Source organism: Mastigoproctus giganteus, chromosome 10, assembly GCF_048544385.1.
Source record: "Mastigoproctus giganteus isolate SK-2022 chromosome 10, ASM4854438v1, whole genome shotgun sequence".
NCBI classification, from domain to species: Eukaryota; Metazoa; Arthropoda; class Arachnida; order Uropygi; family Thelyphonidae; genus Mastigoproctus; species Mastigoproctus giganteus.
The window spans coordinates 17,290,356-17,315,510 of record NC_143584.1 but is presented as its reverse complement, the minus strand read 5'-3'; the positions used below and the strand labels follow the sequence as shown (position 1 = coordinate 17,315,510).

Genomic DNA, 25,155 nt, shown 5'->3' with positions numbered 1-25,155 from the left:
TCAAAAGGGAACTTCAAAAATGCTTAGTTCCATACCACGAAATTTACAAAGATCTATCAAGCAAAAGCAAATTCAGATTACTAATTTTTTAAAGAGAGCAGAAGATACACGAAATTTAGATGCTGCAGAGGAAAGTCAGAAGGTGAAGATATTCTGCAACAAAGAAAACATTCTCATTTGGTTGTGCTTAGCAGCACTGAAGAGGAAAAAAATTAAATGAATGTATATTATCTGATATATATGTATCACAATTTGTAAGCTGGTTTGTTCAGTTATTACTATTTTAAATAAAAATTAAGTTTCTGATAGTTATAAAAAATGGTGTATTTTTGTTAGCTTTTGGAACATAACCCCCCTTTTTGTACTGGTTCTTAGTCCCGTATAACACAGTTTTGCACTACACAAGATTTTATAGAAATCTACTGTGCTATACGAGGGTTACTAGTAAAACAGTTCAGACACGTCATATATTGGGAATGCATCCCTATTCTGTTAATTCTTGTGCAAAAAAATCAATTAGATTTTTAAATTATTAATGCTGTTTTGAAGAATACAACAATGTTTATAAGTGAGGGTCCACTATATTAGTAATAACGATTACTGACAGAATTACCTTTTCAAGCTGCATTGTTTCAGATTCACAAGTTTCATGGATGTCTTGACAGTGAGGAAAAGAAACGCTAATGTAATCTCCCCAAGATAACTCATTAGGAGCTCTATAAAAGAATACTACATGTTGCTTACGCATTGTCCACTGTAATACTTTGTCATAGAGGGTTGATCCTAAAAATGCCACAGATACTAGAAGGTTCCTCTCATCAATTCGGTTCTTTATTGCATCAAATGTGGATGCTAAACAAAAATATATAATTTAAATAATTATGCATGAATTATTAACAGTAAATTATATAATGAAAATAGCAATATTTGCTCTAATTGAAAAAACATCTTAAGAAATTTGAACATAATGACTGAAATGAAGTTTCACAAGTTATTATATTATAACATATGCTATATTCAGGGGCAGATCCAGGTTTTGTGGGACCTGAAGCTTGTACAAAATTTGGGGGTCTTCTTTAAGAAATATACAAAATCACAAATACAAAATTAGGTAAGAAAGTGAATATTTATTTAGAATGAGAAAAGAAATTACAACAAATTAAAAATTTTAAAAAAGCTGACAAATACCACAAACATCACAGAAAAATCACATAATATTTTTTATTAATTAACTGCTTGAGACACCTCAATAATACTTTTTTTCCTACATTTTATGGCTGTATATTCTTTGATTGCCTCTTAATATATGACAGATATTTTGTAATATAATTTTCTATGGAGAGAATACAAAGCTAATTCAGTCTTTCCTATAGCATGGTTAATTGAAATTTGTTTTTTATTATTAGCACTTAGCATTAGCATAGGAACATGATACAAGAAAGCAAGATTATACAGCATCAGCCAAAAAAAAAAAAAAAAAAAAAAAAAACAACTTTTACTTTTTCCCATTTTACTGATCCATTCATTCCAAATGTTTGTCTATTCTACCTTGAATTTATTTAAGCTATTTAAACATCACAGAAAAATCACATAATATATATTTTATTAATTAACTGCTTGACACACCTCAATAATACTTTTTTTCCTACATTTTATGGCTGTATATTCTTTGATTGCCTCTTAATATATGACAGATATTTTGTAATATAATTTTCTATGGAGAGAATACAAAGCTAATTCAGTCTTTCCTATAGCATGGTTAATTGAAATTTGTTTTTTATTATTAGCACTTAGCATTAGCATTAGTAGAGGAACATGATACAAGAAAGCAAGATTATACAGCATCAGCCAAAAAAAAAAAAAAAACAACTTACTTTTTCCCATTTTACTGATCCATTCATTCCAAATGTTTGTCTATTCTACCTTGAATTTATTTAAGCTATCAACTTCCACAACAACAAATGGAAGTTTATTCCAGCAATCAACTACCCGCTGGCTAAATGAAAACTTGTGCACATCTATTCTACAACTGTCTTTCCTCAGTTTGAATATATGCCCTTTCGGGTTTGTAATCTGAGCAAGAGGAAGAATCCCATCAGCACTGAGCCTGCTCAATCAATTCAAGGCCTTATAGAGCTCAACCAGATCGCCTTGCAGGTACCTAGTCTCCAGAAGCTGCAATTTGCAGAACTTTACCCTTTCTTCTTTTCCTTCGTAAGAGCAACCCTTTGTCCCATTCACTAATCTTGTTGCCCTTCTCTGTGCTTGTTCCAACAGCTCTACATTCTTCTTAAAATAAAGCCTCCAGACCTCTATGCAGTACTCAAGATGTGGCCTGACCATTGCCTTATATAAGAGGATAATCATCTCCTTATCCCTGCTTGCAAAATTCCTGTATATCACTGACAAAACCCCATGACCTACTCTGGCAGCCTGTCTGCACTGCTCAGAAAGCTTCATATCTCACTGCACAATTACTCCCATGTCTCTTTCATTCTCCACTACCCTAAGTGTAACACCACCCAATTGGTACATTTCTCTGTGGTAACTGCTACCCCATATGCAGTATTTGCATTTGTCAATGTTAAACTTCAGTTGACACTTCTCAGCCCATCTACAAACTTTTACAGATCCTGTTGCAGTAGCATACTGTTATTAACAACTATGCCAACTTTGTATCATCTGCAAACTTTGACATTAAGCTTGATACACCTTCATCAGTATCACTGATAAATATACAAAACAACAACAGGCCCAACACTGAACCCTGAGGGACACCACTAATAACATTAGTCCACATAGAGCAGTACCCATTGATTACCACTCTCTGTCTTCTCCCACTCAACTATCCTTTTATCCATTGTAGCAACTTGCTCTTAATGCCATACTGCTCTAATTTGTACAGTAGTCTTCCCTGTGCAACAGTATCAAAGGTTTTCCTGAAATCCAATTATATGATGTCAAAATTTATTTTTGCATCCAGTTCCTTTGTAACCACATCATAGTATCCAATCAAATTGGCCAGACAAGACTTCCCCTTGACAAACCCATGCTGTGTCTGAATAATTACTGCCATCTTAACTAGATAATTCTGCAATGCTTCTTTAAACAGTGACTCCATTATTTTCCCTGGCACAGAAGTCAAATTAACAGGTCTGTAATTAGTCATGTCACCCTTTGATCCCCCTTTGAGAAGTGGAGATACATTTGCACATCTTCAGTCTGTGGGGACTTCCCCCAAGTCCAAGGGTGCTCTCATAATTATGGCTAAGGGTTTGCTTACTTCCTTTGCCACCTCCTTATTATAACTGGATAGATTTCATCCACCCCAGGAGTCTTTCTTGTGTTTAACTTCAACAATTTCTCTTCCACTTTGATCTCAGTTATTACAAAATCATTTAACTGCCTGTTAGAGTTTGATAAACATTTGGCCCTCTCCTCCATGAATAATTCCTCATGTGTGAATGTAGATGCAAAATACTCATTTAGTTCGGCAGCTATCTGAGAATGATCATCTACAGTCAAACCATTGACATCAAGTGGACCAATCTCATTCATCCCCTTGCTTTTAGAGTTTATATAAGTAAAGAAGTCTTTGCTGTTTTTCTTTGCAATCTTTGCCAAAGATTTTTCATAATCTGCATTTGTTTGCCTAACCACCTTTATGACTTGATTACAGGCTAGACTGTATCTACCATAGGCTTCTATGTCGCCTGACAATTTATGTGCATCCCATGCATTTTTTTTTTTACAAGTCTCATTAGTTTGTCTGACATCCATTTGGGCTTCAACCTAGAGCAGTATTTCTTAGTTGGAACAAAAAGCCTAGTAGCTTCCAAAATTACTTCCTTGAATGCTTCCCATTTAGAATTTGCTGTTGGTAACATCATCAGTTGGTCCCACTGTATAGAACCAAAAAAAATCTCTGAGAACACTGTAGTCACTTTTACAAAAGCAAAAACCCTTCCCTTTACCCCTGATGGTAGTTACATCTTTAAGTAAATCCCACATTGGTACACTGTGATCACTGCTACCTAGTTGTTTTTTTTTTTTTTTTTTTTTATAAATTCTTAATGCATGAATAATCTCTGCTGATAATCAGATCAAGAGAGTTAGTCCCTCTTGTTGCCTCTCTAACATGCTGCTGTAAAAAACAATTGTCCAATAAATCCACAAAAGCCTTGCTAGTGTGCGAGTGACCAATGCACAAGTTCCAGTCAATATCAGGGAAGTTAAAATCCCCATTGTAAGACACTGATTTACTGGCCCACTGTATTTCTCTGTATAATTGTTTATTGTACTCATGAAAGTCATTAGGCCTATAACAAACTCCTACCTTCATTTTTGCTTTCCCAGTGCTTATGTCGCACCAAACTGAATCAACATTGCACTGTCCATCTATGTCAACTGGACATAGATGGACATTTTAAGGTTAGTTAAGAAACATTTTGTGTGTTTCTTAACTAATCCCTCCTACCTTCCTATCCTGTCTATCCTTTCTGTACACATTGTACTCCTCAAATTCCAATTCTGCATCCCTTGTATCTGAGTGGCACCACGTCTTTGATATCACAACAATATCTGCCTTGGATGTCTTAAACAACACTTCAAATTCATTAAATTTATTTACTATACTCCTCGTATTGGTGTACATGCACCTGTTCTTACTGTTAGTTACTCTAACACAGTCCATGTATTGTCTTGTTTCATGACTCTCATCAGTTCCTGAAATCTCCAGCAACTGGATTTTCGGGCTGCTGCTCATTCCAATAGAAGCAGTGCAAGAAACATTCCCACCTCTGCCTGCGACTACTATTAATCTATTAGTCTGTGACTCCTCCAAGCTAGCAGTTTTCCGAACCACCTAATGTTGCCTCGATAGCATCAGCAAATATTCTTGCACCCCTTCTATTTAAGTGTATCCCATCCCTGTAGAAGCAATCTCTTCTGTTATCAAGCACACACCATGCTGAGAAAAATTCTACCTCATGAGCCCTGCACAATCTCTCTAGGGCTGAATTGACTGACAAGGCTCTCATCACATACTGATTCCTATCGTGTCTGGGCAGGATTGTAGACACTTTCAAATTTAACCGGAACTTGCGACTTGTTTTCAGCATTGACCTGTACTTGTTTAGTAAATCTGCAAATCTCCTACACATATTTCATTAGTGCCAACGTGTACATCGATATGACCTTTTGTGACTATAAAAGATATCTGCTCTACAACATCATCAACTTTTGCCCCTGGCAGGCATATCCTGATCCTATTCCACCTATCCTTTTTGCACAATATATTTCCCATTTCCCTGACAATTGAGCCACCAATAATAACTAGCTCCTGTGGGACCTGCACATTTTGCCCTGAAGGTTGCCCCTGTGTTGCCTGCTGCATAAGAGTTTGTTTGTTTGTTATTTGGTTTTTAGGAGCATTAGCAACTAAGGCCATATTGCTCCGGGATATGCGGTGGTCATTTCCTGACCTTTCTGCATCCTCCGTATTTGGTGGTAACAGGCTCGAACCCCGGTCTAATCAAGAAGCGTGTGCTACGCACTGCTGCTCCTTCCCACCTGGCTACGGAGGCGCCCTGCATAAGAGTGAGCTCTGGCATTGAGCTGGGTAGCTGAGAACTTGATGGGCCCAAGTTTAATTCCTTCGAAAGCATCCACCCAACTCTTCAAGCTCTCATAGACGCTCATTGGAACGCTGAACCGGCGCCTAATTTCTTCACATTCTCTGCACATAGCACACACACAAAGACATCCTCCATTGCTAGGTCATGTCCTGTTCGAGAGAGATCCGCAAACACGTCGCATTTTGCCCATTTTTTTAGACTGATGCGTTGGAGTATTGTCCCCTACAGTTCTGTGAACCACAGCACATTCGCTACTTTGCTGCTCTAGTCTGGGGTATGATTTCCGTTTAAATAAAATTTAATTAACAATAAAAATTAAAAGGATTTATAAATTTAATTGTTTAACTGCCAATACTACACTAAGATTCACACTACAGTGCTACGTAGCATGCTGTCTAGTTTTATGATATACCTTATTGCATTATTGATGGTTTAGAAAATTTTATTTCACTTCACAACTCGTTATAGGTAATGTCATGTAAATTTTTAATACTGCTCTCAAATTTGGGAAAACTTCTATCAAGTTTCTTTCATATATGAGCTGTACGATTTCTGGGAATTTCAAGTTTTCTACTACTCTGACTAATCTTAAATACTCTTTGAATTAACGACACTCATTAACCAGTTGTCATCATTGTAGTGCTGTATTATGAGTTTTATGTTATCTTTGTCGATGTCAGTATTTCTTGTTAAATCAGCAAGAAATTTAAATCTTTTTTCAATGTGTTCATATGATTCACTCCTCTTCATTAAGTGTATTATCAAACGACCAAGAACCTATTCATTACTTCTGTTTGAAATTTATCTCTCCCTCTTAATGAATTACTGCTTTTGGTATAATCTGAAAATATATTTGTTTCAATTTGCTTCTTGATGTCAGAATTCTGTTGATTTCATCACTCATCTTTATCACTTTTGTTTCATATTCCATTAATTTTTTATCTGAATTTTTTCTCAGTTCTTTAATAAATAAATTTAAAGATGGTAAAAGAAGGTACCATTCACATATGTCCAAATCAGGAGTCTGTAATATCTCACTTGTTTTACTGAAACATTCCAAAACGTTTTTACAAATTGCAGTTAAAAATGGTATTTGAGGTTTATTAACTTTTTTAATAAACTTTTTGCATCTCGTTTGTGTTCGGATTTCTCTTCTGTAGCACAGCCCATACCTCATGGGGTATGGGCTGTGTTACAGTTAATAAGAGCAAAAACAGACAAACATATACAGTAAACCCCCGCTATTCGCGGGGGTTATGTTCCTGAGAAATGCCGCGAATACCGAAAACGCGAATACTGAGTTATGGCTCCCATAGTAATAAAGGAGTTCCGTTCCAAAATACGAAATATATAAGAAAAACTAGTCTAAAATTTTGTCTATGTATGTATTATATGTACCTTCATAATATGACTATGTACATAGACAATACATAGTGAAATGCAAGCATATGGCATCGAAATGAACATAAGAAACAATTTAATATTAAATGTAATATTTATTAGAAATTTCAAACAAATTTTTCAAACTAGCGCCTTTGCTAGCTAAAAAAATTATCCTGCCAGGGCTATCGACAGTTTCGCTAAAGTGTTGATAAAGGAGTTTTGCCTTTTCACGAATGATGATTGAACTTAACGGAATTTTATTTTGAGTTCGGTCTTCTATCCACAGATTTAAAGCCTTTTCCAATTTTTTCTAATTTAACATCACGAGTTACAGAGCAAATTTTTGAAGCAATTAGCGCGTTTTCATGGACACTATGGCAGATTTTTTCTTCCGATTTTTTGATTGATCGTACCGTTGACTGATTGATTTTATTGACAAATGTAAAGTACTACACATGGGAAACAGCAACCCCAGAGCAACGTATCAACTTTGTGGTACTACACTGACAGTGGTAGAGAATGAAAGGGACTTGGGGGTGGTTGTGCAGGCAGATATGAAGTTCTCTGAGCAGTGCAGACGGGCTGCAAGAGTAGCTCATGGAGTATTGTCAATGATATACAGGAATTTTTCCAGCAGGGATAAGGAGGTGATTATTCCATTGTATAAGGCAATGATCAGGCCACACCTAGAGTACTGTATACAGGTCTGGAGGCCTCATTTCAAGAAGGATGTAGAGCTGCTGGAACGAGTACAGAGAAGGGCAACAAGATTAGTGAATGGAACAAAGGGGTGCTCTTACGAAGAAAGGCTTAAGTTTTGCAAATTACAGTGTCTGGAGACTAGGCACCAGCGAGGTGATCTGATAGAGGTGTATAAAGCCTTGAATGGTTTAAGCATGCTCAATGCTGATGGGATTCTTCCTCTAGCTCAGAAAAATCACCTGAGAGGGCATAAATTCAAATTGAGGAAAGACGGATGTAGGATAGACGTGCGGAGGTTTGCCTTTAGCCAGCGGGTGGTTGGTTGGTGGAACAGACTTCCATCCCTTGTGGTGGAGGTTGATAGCCTAAATAAGTTTAAGGCTCAGCTGGACAGGTATTTTGAACGAACAGAGGGGTGAAGTGGAAGTGGGTTTTTTTTTTTTTTTTTTTTTTTGGCTGATGCTGCATAAGCTTGCTTTCTTGCATCAAATGCCTCTACTAATGCTAATGCTAATGATGTTTTGCCACTGAGGAGACACTTTCACCATTAGAAATTTTATCTAATAACTCAATTTTATTCACTAATGTCATCACCTTCTTTGATATTTTCACATTTCTCTTGTTATTCGTAGCCATATTTTTGTAGGGGTTAGAAAGAACTTGTCCACAATAAAGTCACTTTCTTCCGTTAACACACTCGAAAAAGGCTGTTTTACACTGCAAAATGGTAGATTTATCATTTTTGTAAGCATATCAATTTTTAAATTTATTCAATTTATAAGCATATAAATTAAAAGCAAACGATGAAACCTTCCATGACAAGCGCATAACACATACTGAACAAGGATTAGCGGGAAACATCCATGCTAGCAATTGTCACCCCTCTCCCCTCCCCCCCACCAACTGAGCGCTGTTTTGACCGGGAAAGATAATTTAGCCACGCCCATGTTTTTTTATGGCGGAAAATATTCACGGCGCTTTAAAATTCACATTTTTTTAGGTTTCATTTTATATTAAATCGGCGATCGCGAATACACGAAACCGCGAATACAGATACCGCGAATAGCGGGGGTTTACTGTACTTACTTATACACTAATGTTAGAAGCATAGTAAATTTGGTGAATTTGAAGTATACTGATTAAGTCATTAAATGTGCATCATAGAAAAATAGCAGTAATGTAGTACCACTCTGACATAGCCGATATGGAACTTGAATTAAAAAAAAAAAATAGATGAAGAAAGGAATTTGGGGAATAGTGTATGGATGGACGTAAAATGTTTCCATGCAGTACAGACAGGTGGCAAGGACCTTAGTGATTTTTCCAAAATTTTAATTGTAGAAATAGGAAGAAGGCAATAGGAGACTACCTAAAAATAGAAAAGGGAAAAAAAGTGAGAAAAAATTGAGCTTCTTGAAAAGGTCCAAAGATGGGCAACATTCCTGGTGAGGTTAGCAAAAGGGGTAACTTGGTAACTAGGCACCTCAGAGGGGATCTGATTGAGGTGTGTAAGTAAAATTTTCATGGTTATAAATTCAAATTACTGGGGAAGACTGGGCTATAGGAAGTTTTCATTTAGTCACCAATTTGTTAATTACTGGAATAAATTGCCTTCCTTGGGCTGTCAGCTTTGAAACTGAAAGCTTGTGGAATTTCAAAGGTCAGCTCGGTAGGTATCATATGAGGAGGAAATCACATAGATAGTTTATTTTATTTTTTTAATTTTTTACTTTTGGTAGGTGTAGCAAAAGTCTAGGGCTTCCTTGCACCATATGGTTAATATTATTTCTAATATTAATACAATTTTGTGTGATTTAAGCAAAGGAAAAACAAAAATGAGAGTAGGAGTATGCCATAGGCATACTCACTGTGATGAGTATAATGAACAACTAAACAGAGTGAGACAGTAAATCAGAATATTTTATTATGGGGTATTTTAACTTTACAGATATTGACTAGAACTTGTGAGCTGGTCACACACAGTGACCAGCCCACAAGTTCTAGTCAATATCTGTAAAGTAAATATAAAAATTTTCCAACGGAAAATTTTTATATTTACTTGTTGACTGTTTTTTCTATATCAGCATATTAGAAAGGCAACAAGAGAGAAGAATATGCTTGATTTGATTATCAGCAGTGACTCATCATGCATTAACATTCTTCAAGTAAAAGAACCATTAGGTGATAGCACTCATACTGTATTGATGTGGGATTTATTTAAAATATAGCCACTGTCATTGGCAAATGAATGGGATTTTGCTTTTGCAAAGGTGACTTAAAAAGACTGAAACAGCACAAAGCTGCAGCTATATAATGGTCAAAAATCTTATGCATCTAATATTCTGTTACCATACATCTGGGTAATGTAAGTCCAATGATATGTACATTCAATACTGATACTCTTTGTCTGCCGTATGTACAAATATCCATACAGCTTCGTAGAGTTTTACATCTTTGGTGCACTATGACGTTATCCTAGTAAATGACTACAGCAACTGTACACTCCTGGTTATTGTAATTGTCCAGAGTATGAAAAGGAAATTTATTTATTCATGAAATTAGAAGCCAATTTGGTTTTGCTTTCAGCATTTCGGCAGTCTCAAGCACATTTCTGCGCTAGTTAAATGTTCTCAGTTTTCATAGTTTTATGGGATGACAACTTGTAGAAGTGCTTTTTACCATGTGTTTCATATGAGTGAAAGGAGAAAACAAATTGAGGGCACCCTTAACTGGTAGGGTGAAAATATCTATACACCACGGGGTCATTTGCTACTGACAACTATTATGCAGTTCTGGAAGGGGTATAACACCTTATAGTAGTAAGAAACATTGCTGTAAGCTGGAAAGGTATCAGACAATCCATATGAAGGATTGCTGGAGAAGTGGCAAAACACCTTAGAGAAACCCTTATGACCAATGATTTGACTGAGTTGTAGGCACAAATGCAAACTGAAGAAAGGGTGATAGTGATAATGAAATCCCCAGTATCCTTTCAAAGAGCCTAATTCTGAAATGTTTAAGAGAAATCATCATGAAGGTGGAAGAGACAATGGGAGTCATAGGGGATTCCAATCTTTATGTTCAAATAAGCAGCAGTGTTGTCAGATGTCACCATTTGCTATAAGATGCCTAGCATTAACATTAGTTAGTGGCATATGATGCAAGAAAGCAAGCTTATACAGCATCATTTAAAAAAATTTTAAAAATAAACTTTTGGAGGAAATGTTTAAAAGCATCATTTAAAAAAATTTTAAAAATAAACTTTTGGAGGAAATGAATAGGTGAAATGGGAAGTGTTTTTTTGTTTGTCTAGTTCTTCCTTGAATTTATTTAAGCTATAAACTTCCACAAAGACAATGGAAGTTTGTTCCGGCAATCAATCACTTGCTGGCTAAAGGCAAATTTCCGCACATCTATTCTGCAGCCATCTTTCCTCAATTTGCATTTATGCCTACTCAAGTGTGTAATCTGAGAAGAGGAAGAATCCCATCAGCATTGAGCTTGCTCAAACCATTCAAAGCCTTAAACACCTCAGTCAAATGACCTCACAGGTGTCTAGTCGCCTGATGCTGCAATTTGCAGAACTGAAGTCTTTCTTGGTAAGAGCACCAGTTTGTTCCCCTCAACAAACTTGTTGCCATTCTCTTTACTCATTCCAGCAGCTCTACATCCTTCCTAAAATGAGGCCTCCAGACCTGTTCTTCATAATGAAAAGAAGGCAACCCAGCAGCTTTCTTTGAATTAATTTTTCAAACAGTATTAGTTATCAGATATGAATAGTAATTGTTTTTATTCATATTTCATTTTAAAAAATCTAATTATTTGAAAATATTCAGGAATGTATCTTGGCAAGTTATATGAGTTCATATTGGAATTTAATTTCCGTTAGCTTACATCCAGTTTCCAGAATGCATTGAATAAGTTGACTGAGCATTAGGCATACTGATTTTATTACTGTACCAAAAATTGGATGAATTAAATGTAAGAAGTTGATTTGAAAGTATTCTCTATTTTTTAAATATTCAAAATTGAGAACTACAAAGCCTTCTTACAAAGCCTTGAGAATTAAAAATATTATTTATTGTTTTTAAAATTAATTAAGTAAATGCTTACCTGGATAATCTGCTAATAGTGTTGCACACATGGAATTATTTTTACACTGCTCAGGAATGTAGAAACCTTTGTCACATGCAGTGAGGTTACAATAATATGTGTTAGTTTCTGAATTAAATAGCATCTCTTCTGTAATATGACTATATATATTAAACAAAACTGTAATGTTCGGCATTTTGAATGCTTTCCAGTGGTCAACTATGGTTCTGCTTTTGTTCCACATATCATCTACAATAAATTTTGGAATAAGCCAGCCTGATCTGAAAATAAAAAAATATATTTTAAGACAAATGAATTAGATAGTATGAACCAGAGCTATAATGCTTAATACATTCTACGTTGATATCAATATTTGTAAAATAATAAGAGAAGTTTACCTCAATATATTACATAGAACAGTTCCGTAGGATACTCTCCAGAAATTAAAACGAAAAAATCAAAAATCTTACATTAAAGTAACAAATAATTAAAAAACAATTTAACACAATTTAACGCAATTAAAAATAAGAAAATTAATAAAAAGAATTTAACAAAAAATTGCAAAACAATTTTCCTTCCTGAAGCTGACAACGCTTTGACCGTATGTCGTGATCACAGGAATGAAAATTACCAAATGAAAAGAATGAAACTTAAAAAGGGATTATTTGCCTTTGTGCATTACATGTGTGAAGACAAATAATGACAAAAAGTCATGTTGGTGCAAAGTCATGTTGTTGTACCAACCAAAAAAAATAATAAAAGTAAATAAATAATTAATTAAAAATAATAATAAAATAAAAAAAAAATGAAAGAAAATAACTATTTTATTTTGTAGGTATATATCTAGCTGACCCTTCAATTTTCCCAAGTCGTAAGCCTCAAGTACCCATGGAGGCAACTTATTCCAGTAAGTAACAACTTGCCAGATAAAAGAAAACTTCCTGCAAAAATCCTGTCTGAAACTCTTCTTCCATAATTTGAATTTATAGCTCCTAGTTCTAGAATCGTTTATGACAAGTTAAAATTTTTCACCCTCACTCATTTTACTTTTTCCTCTCACACCTCAATCAAGTCTCCTTTAAGTTGCCTAGTTACCAAGCTCTGTAGCCTACATTTTCAAAATCTTTCCTCTTATGGAAGTCCTTTTGCCAAATTTCGCCAGGAATGTTACTTGTCTTTGGACCCTTTCAAGAAGCTCAATGCCCTTTTATAGGTGAGATCTAAATACTCCAACTTCATGTCCAACCACATTTAACTCTCAAATCTCTTTCTTACTCTACTGTTTTTAGTTCAACCTCTCCAAGTGTACATGTTATTTTGGGGTTGTTGTTCCCAAAGACTTTTCATTTTTTTGATTTAACACATCTGCCGCCTTGATGCATATGCACATCAACACAACACAGAAGTGATGTACCATAATGAAAATATGCAGTCATTCTTAAATGGTCAATGAATGAGTGCTGTAAAAGTGAAGGCACACGAAAAACAACCAGTCAATACTACACCAATTGGTCTATGGGCTGTAAGTGGTGTTTGAAAAGCTTGTGGCCCAAGTATGAAAGTTTTATTTGAGGAGTCTGGTAACATGTTACTTTTCAACAGAGTCAACACCCTTTTGTCACGACGTGTTACTTTTCAACATAGTCAATACACTTTTGTGGAAAAGTGTATTGACTTCAAAGTGTATGGGAAAATGCATGCCAGACAGGTATTTTTCAAATTAGGAAATAGGTGAAAGTCCAATGGTGCTAGATCTTATGAATATGGGGGATGGTCCAAGATTTCAAAGCTTCACTCATGTAGTGCAGCCATGGAAAATGATAGACTTGTGAGCAGGTACATTGTCCAGATGGAAAAAGACACCTTTGCTGAGTTTTCTTTAGTATTTTTCTTCGATGTTTTCATGCAATTGCTTCAAGGTCTGCATAATATGCCTCTCTGACTCTAGCCATTCTGAAGGTAATCCACAGCAATACTCCATCAGCATCCCAAAAAACTGATGCCATCACCTTTCCAGCAGAAGGAATCAACTTGGCTTTCTTTGGAGCAGGAAAAGTGCAGTGCTTCCACTGTTTGGATTGTTCCTTTGTCTCTGGTCGAATGTGATGGACCACATCTCATCCATGGTCACAAATCTTGCAAGGAAATTTGCTGGATCTGCTTGAAAATGATGCACATGCTCACTTGACTTGAAAACTTGTGTATTTTTGATTTGCTGTCAACAACTTTGGGACCCATGATGCTGACACTTTTTCATAGTGAGGATCTCTGCTATTATTATTATTATTAGCCATAAGGTTCAAGTAAGCCTGAGGCTTAGGCTGCACCAGCCAAAAAAAAAAAAAATCCTGTGTTACCCTGAGAAAGAGAGAGTCAGAAGCAGAAGGGAATCAACAAGAAAGCAAGAAAGAAGAATGATGATATCCAGCTCAGGACCCTGGGTTTGCCACGCCCATACTCACCAGATGTGAGCCATGTTCAGATGAGATGTTCAAGACATTGGAAATGTACTGAAATGTCACTTGTCGATCACTCCTCACCAGATCATACACACTGTCAACAACTTCTGGAATGATGGACGTTGCAGTTTTCCACAGCATGGGCCATCTTCCAGGCAATCCTTCTCTTGCTTAAATTCTGCTGCCCACTTCTTAGGTGTGGAATAGGAAGGGGCATTCTTCCCCAATGCTGCAACCATATCTTTATAAATTGCCTCTGGCATTAGTCCCCCCCCCCCAATATTGGACGACTCCACAGTGACTTATTTTGTCCATCTTTTCCCATTCACAGAACATTGTTGACTTCAGGAACTGGTAATTAAATAAAAGAAGATATCATTAAAACTGCATGAAACTTGGCGGGTTATTATTTAAAGAGTTATACACTGAGTGGACAGAAATCATGGGATAACTACCTAGTAAAGGGGGCCCCATCTTTCGTCTGGATAAGGGCAGTCACACGATGAGGCATTGAGTCCAATAGCTCATGAAAGCGTTCCACAGGTATTTCCATTCATGCTTTCTGCACCACTCTCCATAATTCTGTTGTATTCCTGGGTGTAGGATCCAAAACTCAAATGGACCTTTCCACACCATCCCAAAAATGCTCCACAGGGTTAATACCTGGTGAACGGGGAGGCCATTCCATTGTGGTAAAATCTGCAGAATGCTCTTCGAACCATATTCTAGTCACCACGGCTCTGTGGGGAGGTACATTGTCCTGCTGGAAGATTCCATTGCCCTGTGGGTGCACAATGACTATGAAGGAATGCAGATGGTCTGCAAGGATGGACACATAACCTGGACCATTCAGTGAGGCATCTAGACATACCGGAGGTCCCAACATGTGCCAGTTGAATACGCCCCAGACCATTATGACCATCCACTTGCCTGAACAGTTCCTTGGTGACATGATTGGTGCATAGTTTCGTGCAGTTTCTGCCAGATACGTTCCCTCCTGTCCACTCAAAATAACTGGAAATGGGACTCATCGGATCAGGAGACCCATCTCCAATCATCCAAGCTCCAGTGCTGATGTCCTTATGCCCAGTTGAGGTGTAGAGTCCTGTGTCATGGTGTTAGCAATGGGACTCTGGTGGGCTGGCGGCTACCATAACCTATTGCAGTTAATGACTGCTTGATGGTCTTGGTGGAGAAGTTTCTGGCACCTCCCACTTGAAGTCTGTGGTGATTTGTGCCACTGTCGCTCTCCAGGTTGCTGAAACAATGTGAGACAGATGTCAACAGCCACATTCATTCACCACCTTTCTTCGCCCACAGCACTGTCTACAATGAGATGTTATTCCGGAAATGGCATATTCCCGATATGCTCTTGATACTGTTGAACAGGGATAGTGCAATTTCTGTACCACTTCCACGATAGAGTGACCCATGCATCGGGCACCCACTATCATTCCTCTTTCAAAGTCGGTTAACTCACGATGTTTATCCACACTGACATCGAATTACCATCTATGTGAATGCAGTGTACCTATATACCTGCCATGTGGTGGGTTCGTCCACTAGCGAGAGGGGGTGACTGCGTTGCATTGCCCAAGAACCAGGTATCCATGAATTCTGTTCTTTCAGTATACATTAAGTATAGACATTTTTAACACAGTACCACTCCTTTCATACTCAGGCCTTGAGCTTTTCAAACCCCTTTCATATTTGCATTATGGCTTGGTTTTAGCTCAGTATCCATTGCACCATCTAGAGAGCACTATAAAGTTGTACACTTGGTTAGCAGTTTTATGTGTTCTTTGCTTGTGTTGAAGTTAGTTTATGTAGTTCCATAAAAAAAAGGTAAAATTTTTCAGATTAGGCTAGCAGAATTTTAACTATTTAGTATATACAAAATGAAATATCATCCTGAGTGAGTGCGAGAGGGCGTGCGTGCATTGATAACATTTTACGTGAGGAGTTTTTCCTATAAAAGTTTTATCCTAAAAGTGTAGCATCAACATCAATCCACTGACTGAAACATGAAAGGGATAGAGAGTATGTTGAAACTGATAACACTGAAACTGGATTCAATTCAAGTGATGTGGATTCTGAATCTAATTAAAATTCATCCATTTGCTGTTTATAGTAATGTTAGAACACTAAACAACATATGCCAATGCTACTTGGAGTGATATTCCTTCACAGGTGAAATAATCTTATTAGTTATTTTGAGGTGCTAGCAATTGATGAATTTCATGGGTTGTTTGTCAATGAAACCAATGCTTATGCAGCCATTGTATATGAAGCAGGTGCAAAAACTCACTCATGAATAAATGAATGGAAAGTTATTAGTGTGGAGGAAATGAAAATTTTCTTGGAATTAGTTCTTCACACAGGGACAATTTATACACCAAGAATCCAAGATTATTGGAAAAAAGTCCCACTATTTGCAATGAAATGATTTTCATTATTCATGAGGAGAAATAAATTGTTATTAATAATGAGATGCCTGCACTTGGTGCAAATTCTTGCGGTACTGCTAACAGACCATCTTTATAAAATCAGGTCTTTATTGGACCACCTAAACAGCACAATGCCAAAAATGTATTATCCTGGAAAACAGCTGTCACCAGACAAATCCATGATCTTCTGGATTGGTTGACTACTTTTTTAGACAATTAGAAATAAAAGACACAAGTATGGAATAAAATTGTGCATGCCGACTAAGCCAAACAGTCTTGTATTGCACACATAAATCCATAAAAAAGTCAAAAAACAAGTTCATAAGTGAAAGTTATGCAGGAGGAGCACTCAAGAGAGGAGGAGGAAGAGGTGGTACATGTTTCAAGTGCTGAGATCAAAGAAATTTGTAGCAAGTGGAGTGAAGTGCAGGTTTTCATTGAGAAACATCACCCTAACAAAACTGTGACCAGCAGTAGTGGACATTTTAAATGACAATGTGATGTCCCATTTTCGGAAAATTATCAAACAAAGAAAAAGACAAATGTCTCTGGATATTTATCTTGTGAAAACACCAGCCACCGAGCCAGCAATCGAACCTCTTCCCAGGATACAAACAAGAGAAAAAAACATCAGAAATGCCCAACATTATTATGGAATGGGACTCTCCTTCAAAGGAGTAGTCTTCCTCCTCCTCCACCATCTACCTGTGCCAGCAACTATCAACCACAAAGGTAAAGTTATACTGTATATTTTATATTATATATTTTTCCCACACATAAATCCATAAAAAAGTCAAAAAACAATATTCTGGGGCGGGCGAACGGATTAACTGGATATGCATTAATTTCAATGGGAAAAATTGTTTCGGTTCGCAAACAGAGTCAAAGAACGAATTAAGTTTGTGACCCGAGGTACCACTGTATCAGTATTCTGGGATTGTTTGCTTTTGCTTGATAGATTTTTGTAAATTGCACGGTACAGAACTAAGCATTTTTGAAGCTCCCTTTTGAACTTTGTGTTCCTTCCAGTCGAAGGATCTGTATAAAAAAAAAATAAGGTTCTAATTGCTTGGCTAAGTTTATGCCTTGCCGTATGCTTTTCAGTGTAAAATTTGGAACTTTAGAATTTTCATTTGCACTATCATCCCCTGAATTGATTTGGTTTATCTCTGATGCCATTTCCACCAAATCTGCTCTGCCAGCTTCTTTTATACCAGTAATTCTTGAATGTCTTCAGTAGTCATATCATCAAAGCTTTCCCTTCCTACCGACTTAGCAAGTTCTACTATCGCATCGATTCTGTTTTCTACCAGTTCGACTATATTTCCTGAATGAACTAACTCTAGCCATACATTTCTCCAACATGCACATGTTGACGGCTTTAGTTCTTTGAGTGATAAAACAATGATTCCGACATAGTCCACAATTGAAAAATGTTTCCATGCCTCTATCACTTCAATAGATTCTGAATCAGTTTTTTTCCAGAATCCAATGTAATGATTTTCTGATGTAATGAGTTTTATAGGTAGATATAATGCCTTGATCTAATGGCTGAAATAAAGAAGTTGTATTAAGTGGTAGGAACATTACTTCAACATTTGGATGATTTAAATCTTTTCGATAGCCTGGCACATTATCCAATAGTAATAAAACTTTGAAATCTAGACTTTTCCACTTTAAATAGTTTTCCACAGCTGGCACAAAACAATTTAGAAACCATCTTTTAAATAAAACTGGCTATTCAGTAATCTTTCATGCAGGAATGAGTTAAATGCTTTGTTGAACTCTAAGTAAACAATGCTGAAATCATTATATGAATTGTTCTTGAGTGACTCTGTCAAAATAGCTACCCAGATTGGTTAAATATAATTTTCTCTAAAAAAAAACATGCTGTGTTTCCTTCAGAACTCATTTCTATCTAAATGATCCTGTATTGCACCCTTTTTCCTACCACTGAAGTCAAACTGATTGGTTAGAAGTAATCCATGTCACTCTTAGAACCACCTTTATGTATTGGCAACACACTGGCACTTCTCCAATCCAAGGGAATCTCTTCCAAGTCCAGTGATGCTCTTGTAATTAACCTTAATGATTAAATGCAAAATCTGCTGGGTGTATGCCATCAACTCCAGGAGCCTTAGTTGCATTTTGGCTTGAAAGTTTTTCTAATAAATAAATTTGAATATTGCTAATTGATGCTTTCCAGTTTCATGCAGTTTTTCCTCACCATGTAGGTTCCATCATGATTTGTTCTTCTCCTCTCTTCTCTTATTTGTATTTACATATGTGAAAAAACTCCTTGTCACTGTTCTTTGCTCTCAGCTGAAATTTCTTTTAATCTGTCTTTAGCCTAACCTAACCTTTTCTGTGATTCTACTGAAGGTCAATATGGAGGGGTGAAATGGGAGGTTTTTTTTTTTTTTTTTGGTGATGCTGCATAAGCTTGCTTTCTTGCATTGTATGCCTCTGTTAATGCTAATATGTAGCTGCTATAGGCTTTGTTACTTTTTTATTGCTTTTTACGTTTTCCATGCCATCTTTTTCTGTTCTATTAAACTAGTTAGTTCTTATTCATTCATCTTAGCATTTTACTTGTGCTATAATTTCTAATGGTATATAGGGGTTCTGAGCTGGATATCATCATTCTTCTCTTTCTTGGTAATTCCCTTCTACTTTTGACACTCTTTCTCTCTCTCTCTCTCTCTCTCTCTCTCTCTTAGGGCAACTCGGGAATTTTTTTTTTTTTTTTTGGCTGGTGCAGCATAAGCCTCAGGCTTCCTTGCACCATATGGGGGCACGATGGCCCAGTGGTTAAGACACTGGTACCAGCCTGATGGATCCGAGTTCGAATCCCACCTTGGTGGAAGCAAACGTGGCTCTATTATGCTGGGAGACCGATATAATAATATTAAATGATGATAAAAAAAAAAAAAAAAAACATCGCAAAAGTTACCCCACTGGACTTACCTTCCCCAAGGTCGGAGTGACAGCTAAGGCAGATAGTGGCGCCATCTGGTGTCACTCACAAGAACTAAAAATAAATTAAATAAACCACTGGACATAAGCCGAAGCTAAACCAGTACACCTCCATAGCTGGATGATGTCGCAGAGAAATATTATTCATACTGCGTCGAGTGTGGTGCAGGATAAAATCACTCGCACTCAGTCCTTAGGCAGAGGGGTCGGTTCGAAAGTTGGAGACGGTCTCCCGAGCAAGACAGTGGAGTAAGTGGCGATGTCCCCTGTAAGGCTACCACAAGAGAAGGGCAAGACCATCCAGCCCCACCAATTGGAAGTTCTTCCTGTGCAATTGTGCTAGTGACCACCCAGGAAGGAAGAAAACGCCAATGCATGAAGTGGAGCATTGAAATGAATACGTATATCATCCGAGCATACTATGAAATAACTAGGCTAGAAACCGATATGACAATGTATGGGTCACGACTACATACCAAGTGGTTGGAACAATATCTGTATATTCAGGTCACCGAACAGCGATTAGCAGACCAAAGAAGAACCATCATCACGAAGAACCTAATAGCTTCTGCCATCTTGGAAAAAAAATCAAGCAGGATGTCAGCAATCAGCTACAAAGCACAAAGAATATGGTCAATATGGAACCAGAGGAGGAACAGCAAGAAGAAATACAACCCAGAGTAGCTGAAGTGGAAAGAGATGAAGTCATGATATCCAGAATAGAAGATGAGTGGAAGAAAGCCCTAACAGAATTCGAAGGAATTGACCCCACAAGAACCCATATGATACCTAAGCAGAGGCCAAATAAAATTCTGTGGAGAGTAACAGACCACCTAATCGGCAAATAATGCCACATTACCTTGACAAAAATGGTGCAACACTGGAGGCTATCCACACAGCCGTATACTGTGCTGCCATAGCAGCTACCAGGATTAATGGAAAAGAAATGAGACCAGCAACAGAAGAACCGAAAACAGAAGGAACCGCCAGCTTGGGAAAGAAGACTTCAGCAGAAGACAGAAGAATTAAGAGTCAAGATAGGTCAGTTGACCCAGTACCAACAGGGTAATAGAAGTAAGAAATTGATTGGAAAGGTGAAGAGCATCCTCAAGAGAGACAGCATCCACAGCAAACATGAGACCAGAAATCAGAGAACAGGAGAATACCTGGACACACTGAAGCAGAACCTCCTCGCACTCAGCAAGAGACTACACCGATACAAAGAGAGCTCCCAGAGGAAAATAAACAACCGAATCTTCGATGAGGACCAAAGAGCCTTCTACAGGAAAATGGGTAAAGATGAGAAAGCAGGAAATGGACCACCCGAGAAGAAGACGATCGAGGAGTTCTGGGGAAATATCTGGAGCAGTGAAGTAAGACATAACAACAGAGCACCCTGGATAGAAGTAGAATGGAAGAAAACCAAGGACATACAAGAGATGAAAGAGTGGGAGATTCGAGAAGTAGTAAAACAGTCGATCAGGAACACCCACAACTGGCAAACCTCAGGAATTAATAACATCCACAACTACTGGTACAAGAAGCTCACCTGCACACACAAGCACCTAGCAGAGCAGTTCACTTGAATGATAAGGCCCAGAGACAATCCCGAAGTTTCTCACCATAGGAGCCACATATCTGAAGCCTAAAGACGAAGATACAAGAAACCCAGCGAAATACAGGCCAACCACCTGCCTCCCAACGATGTACAAGATCCTGACCAGCTGCATAACCAAGAAGAAATCAGACCACTTAGAGAGTCAGAACATAATGGCCGAAGAGCAGAAAGGATGCAAGGTGCAATTAACCATAGATGCCGCAGTTATGGAGCAAGCCTACAAGAAGCATTGCAACCTATACATGGCCTACATCAATTACCGCAAAGCCTTCGACTCCGTACCTCATAGCTGGCTAATAGAGACCCCGAAAACCTACAAGGTCAATCCGATAGTGACAAACTTCCTAGGAGCAACAATGGTGAAATGGAGTACCACAATTAAGGTCGAGAACATCACAACCAGGCCAATCCCCATTAGAAGAGGAATCTTTCAGGAAGATGCTCTGAGTCCACTGTGGTTCTGTCTAGCACTCAACCCACTATCCACCATGCTTAACGGCAGCAAGTATGGATATAACTTCAAAGAAGGAAGAAAGAACCTGTACACCCTCACCCACCTGAAGTGCATGGATGACATCAAGCTCTACGTGGCAACCGAGAAGCAACTACTCCGGATCACCAAAGAATTCAGCAAGGACATCAGGATGGAATTTGGTCTAGACAAATGCAAGACCCACACACTGCACCAGGGAAAATTAGTTGGCCGAAACTACCAGCTTCTGACTGGTAAAGAGATCAAAGCCATGACAGAAGGAGAGACAGACCTACAAATACCTAGGGATGATGCAGGCTCAGCAGTTAGAGAACAAGGAAATCAAGAAGTGCCTGACTGAAAAATATCAGCAGAGACTCAGAAGCCTGCTGAAAGCAAAACTGAATGGAGAGAAAACAGTTAAAACCATAAACACCTATGCAGCTCCAATACTCACACACCTTTGGGGTCATAGATTGGACTAACACTGAACTAGAAAATATCATGCGAAAGACAAGGACAATGATGACCAAGAATCGCCAACACCACCTGAAGTCAGCAGTGGAGAGACTAACAATAGCTCGGAAAGAGGAGGGAAGGGGCCTGATAAAGGGGCCTGAGGAAGGAAGACCTGATAAAGAGCAACAGAAAACAGTGATAGTTAACCTGAAGGATTACTTTGAGAACAACACAGCACCACTCCACCAGGCCATAAGGAAGATAGATAAGTGGTATACCCCACTGAACCTAAGCAAGGTACACCCTCCCTCCCGCCCAGATGGTAAAAGAAACAAAGTTAGAAAGGTGGGCAAAGAAGACACTCCATGGCAGACACTACAATGACCTCCATCAAGATCACATCGATAACATTGCTTCCAATGCATGGCTCACAAGTGGGACACTCTTCCCCAAGACTGAAGGATTCATGCTGGCCATCCAAGACCAGGTTAACAACACCAGAAACTATAAAAAATACATCGCAAAGGAGCCTGGAATGTCAGATGACACATGTCGACGATTCTGGCCTCAGAAATGATCCAACACGTCACTGCGGGGTGCAAGGTGATCACCCAGACCAAGTACACTCATAGACACGACCAAGTAGCCAGGATAATACATCAGAAGCTAGCGAGAAAATACCAGTTGACCAAAGAAAGTGTACCATATTACAAGTACGAACCCCAGGCAGTATTAGAGATCCGCACCATAATAACAGATAAGACAATCCCGCACAACAGACTGGACATAACACTTGTGGACAAGATGGAAAAGGCTACCTACCTGATTGACATAGCGGTGCCCAACACTAGCAATGTCCAGAAAACCCATGAGGAAAAAATCAGGAAGTACACGAACCTGAGACATGAGGTCAAGGAGATGTGGCATATGCAAGAAGTATCGACCATCCCGATCATCGTGTCAACCACCAGTATGGTACCACAGACTCTGCATAGCAGCTGTTGTTGTTGTCGTTTAGGAGCATTAGCAACTAAGGCCATATTGCTCTGGGATATGCGGTGGTCATTCCCTGACCTTTCCGCATCCCCCATATTTGGTGGTGACGGGCTCGAACCCCGGTCTAATCAAGAAGCGTGTGCTACGCACTGCTGCTCCTTCCCACCTGGCTACGGAGGCGCCCCTACATAGCGGCCTAGCAGCAATAGGTTTCCCGGAGAACACCTACAAGGAACTCCAGAAAATTGCAATCCTGAACACCTGTAGAATAAGTCGGAGATTTCCTCGACCAACAGTAACACTAGACATTACAACGACCCTGTGTACTTGGTAGCAGTACCCGTCACGGAGTGGAATCCCCAGGCAAGGAGAAATATATATATAAGAGATAATAATAATATGTATTACTTTTCCTAACATGCTGAGACAAATAACAATCATCTAGTTCAGGGGTGGCCAACGAGTCGATCGCGGCTTTAATTTTGGTCGATCACGACAAATTTTAAATATAGTCATTCCTCGATTTGCGCGGTCAGGTATACTACCAAAATTTTATATTGCACAGAGGGTTTCGTTACCTGTGCGTTATTTTTTTTTTATTTTTTTTTTTATTATTTTTAACGAAGCTTCAAAAATAGGAATGAAGAGCAGATTTTGAAAATTTATTTATTATTTTTTATTTCTTTGCTTGATTGAAGATTTCATTGAAGAAGAAACACATTTCACCATAATAACGTAAAATACCACAGAATTCCAGCTATCGGTATTATTGGAAATGCAATAAGTTTGAGTTTACTACCCGTATAATTAGATTGCATTAACAGAAAAGTTTAAATTGTTTTTATCGCTTTATGGTTGTGACCTCCAGAAATAGCTTTAGAGAAATATCACAAAGGCATTCAAAATTGATTCTTATAAGGATATAACCAAACAGAGCAATAAATGGTGGTGTGTTTGTCCGGTTATTTTGGAAACAACTTCCTCATTCGGGAATCCTCTTTATCAATTATCCTATGTTAGCTGTTCAGACAGAATATTTTTCTGGTTCCCGAAACTTAGTATTTTAATCGGTTAACTGGACTACTTATGTTAATTTAATACCTTTTGATTTAAAACGAATACTACGAAAAAGAGTAAAACGTACCATTTTCATAAAGAGTGGGAACTAGAATACTTTTTTGTAATGGTGAAAGAAAAATGTTGTTGTTTGATTTGCAATGCTTCCATGGCTATACCCAAAAAAAGGAAATTTATAAAAGGCACTTCAACGCACTCCATGGTAAATACCAATTGGATTTTCTGTCGAATAGTGCCTTAGAAAAAATAAATAAGAAGAACTTAAATCTAGATTATTCGCGCAACAATATTTCTTCCTAACACCTAATTTACAATCTAAAGCAGTAACTGCAACACCATTTAAAGTGAGTAATCTTCTTGCAAAAATTGCAAATCATTTTCTGATGGTCAATTCATCAGATGCATTTTTAGAAATAACAGATTCTCTTTTTGAAAATTTTAAGAACAAAAATGAAATTAAAAGTGCCCTTCAAGATTTACAATTATCTCGAAATACTGTGATGCGATGCATCGAAAAAATTAGTAAAAATGTGAGCGAACAATTGCATGCTGATATTGCTAATTGTGTGCCCTTTTCTTTACAACTGGATGAATCTACAGATGTCAGTGATACAGCTCAATTGCTCGTTTTTGTTGGTATGTTTTTAGTTGATTCTGCCACCAGAACTGCTGGGTATGATTTTGTTAAAAGAAAGAACTAGAGGTCTTGATATCTTTAACTCATTTAAACATTTTATTGAAAAAATTAAATTAAATTACCACTATTTAAGCTGGTATCAGTAACAACAGATGGAGCTAAAGCAATGACAGGGCATCTTCATTGCATTGTGCCAAAAGG

General features: G+C 37.7%; 1 protein-coding gene across 1 annotated transcript in view; it reads right to left on the bottom strand.

Moving 5' to 3' along the window:
* Positions 1 to 25,155, bottom strand: part of LOC150078811 (uncharacterized) — a 329,603-nt gene that overhangs the window by 230,737 nt on the left and 73,711 nt on the right. The window contains exons 5-6 of the mRNA XM_090382376.1: positions 11,835 to 12,094; positions 614 to 852 (exon numbers count right to left, since the gene is read on the bottom strand). Coding sequence (XP_090238502.1) covers positions 614 to 852; positions 11,835 to 12,094 — 499 coding nt within the window. The remainder of the gene's footprint in view (positions 1 to 613; positions 853 to 11,834; positions 12,095 to 25,155) is intronic.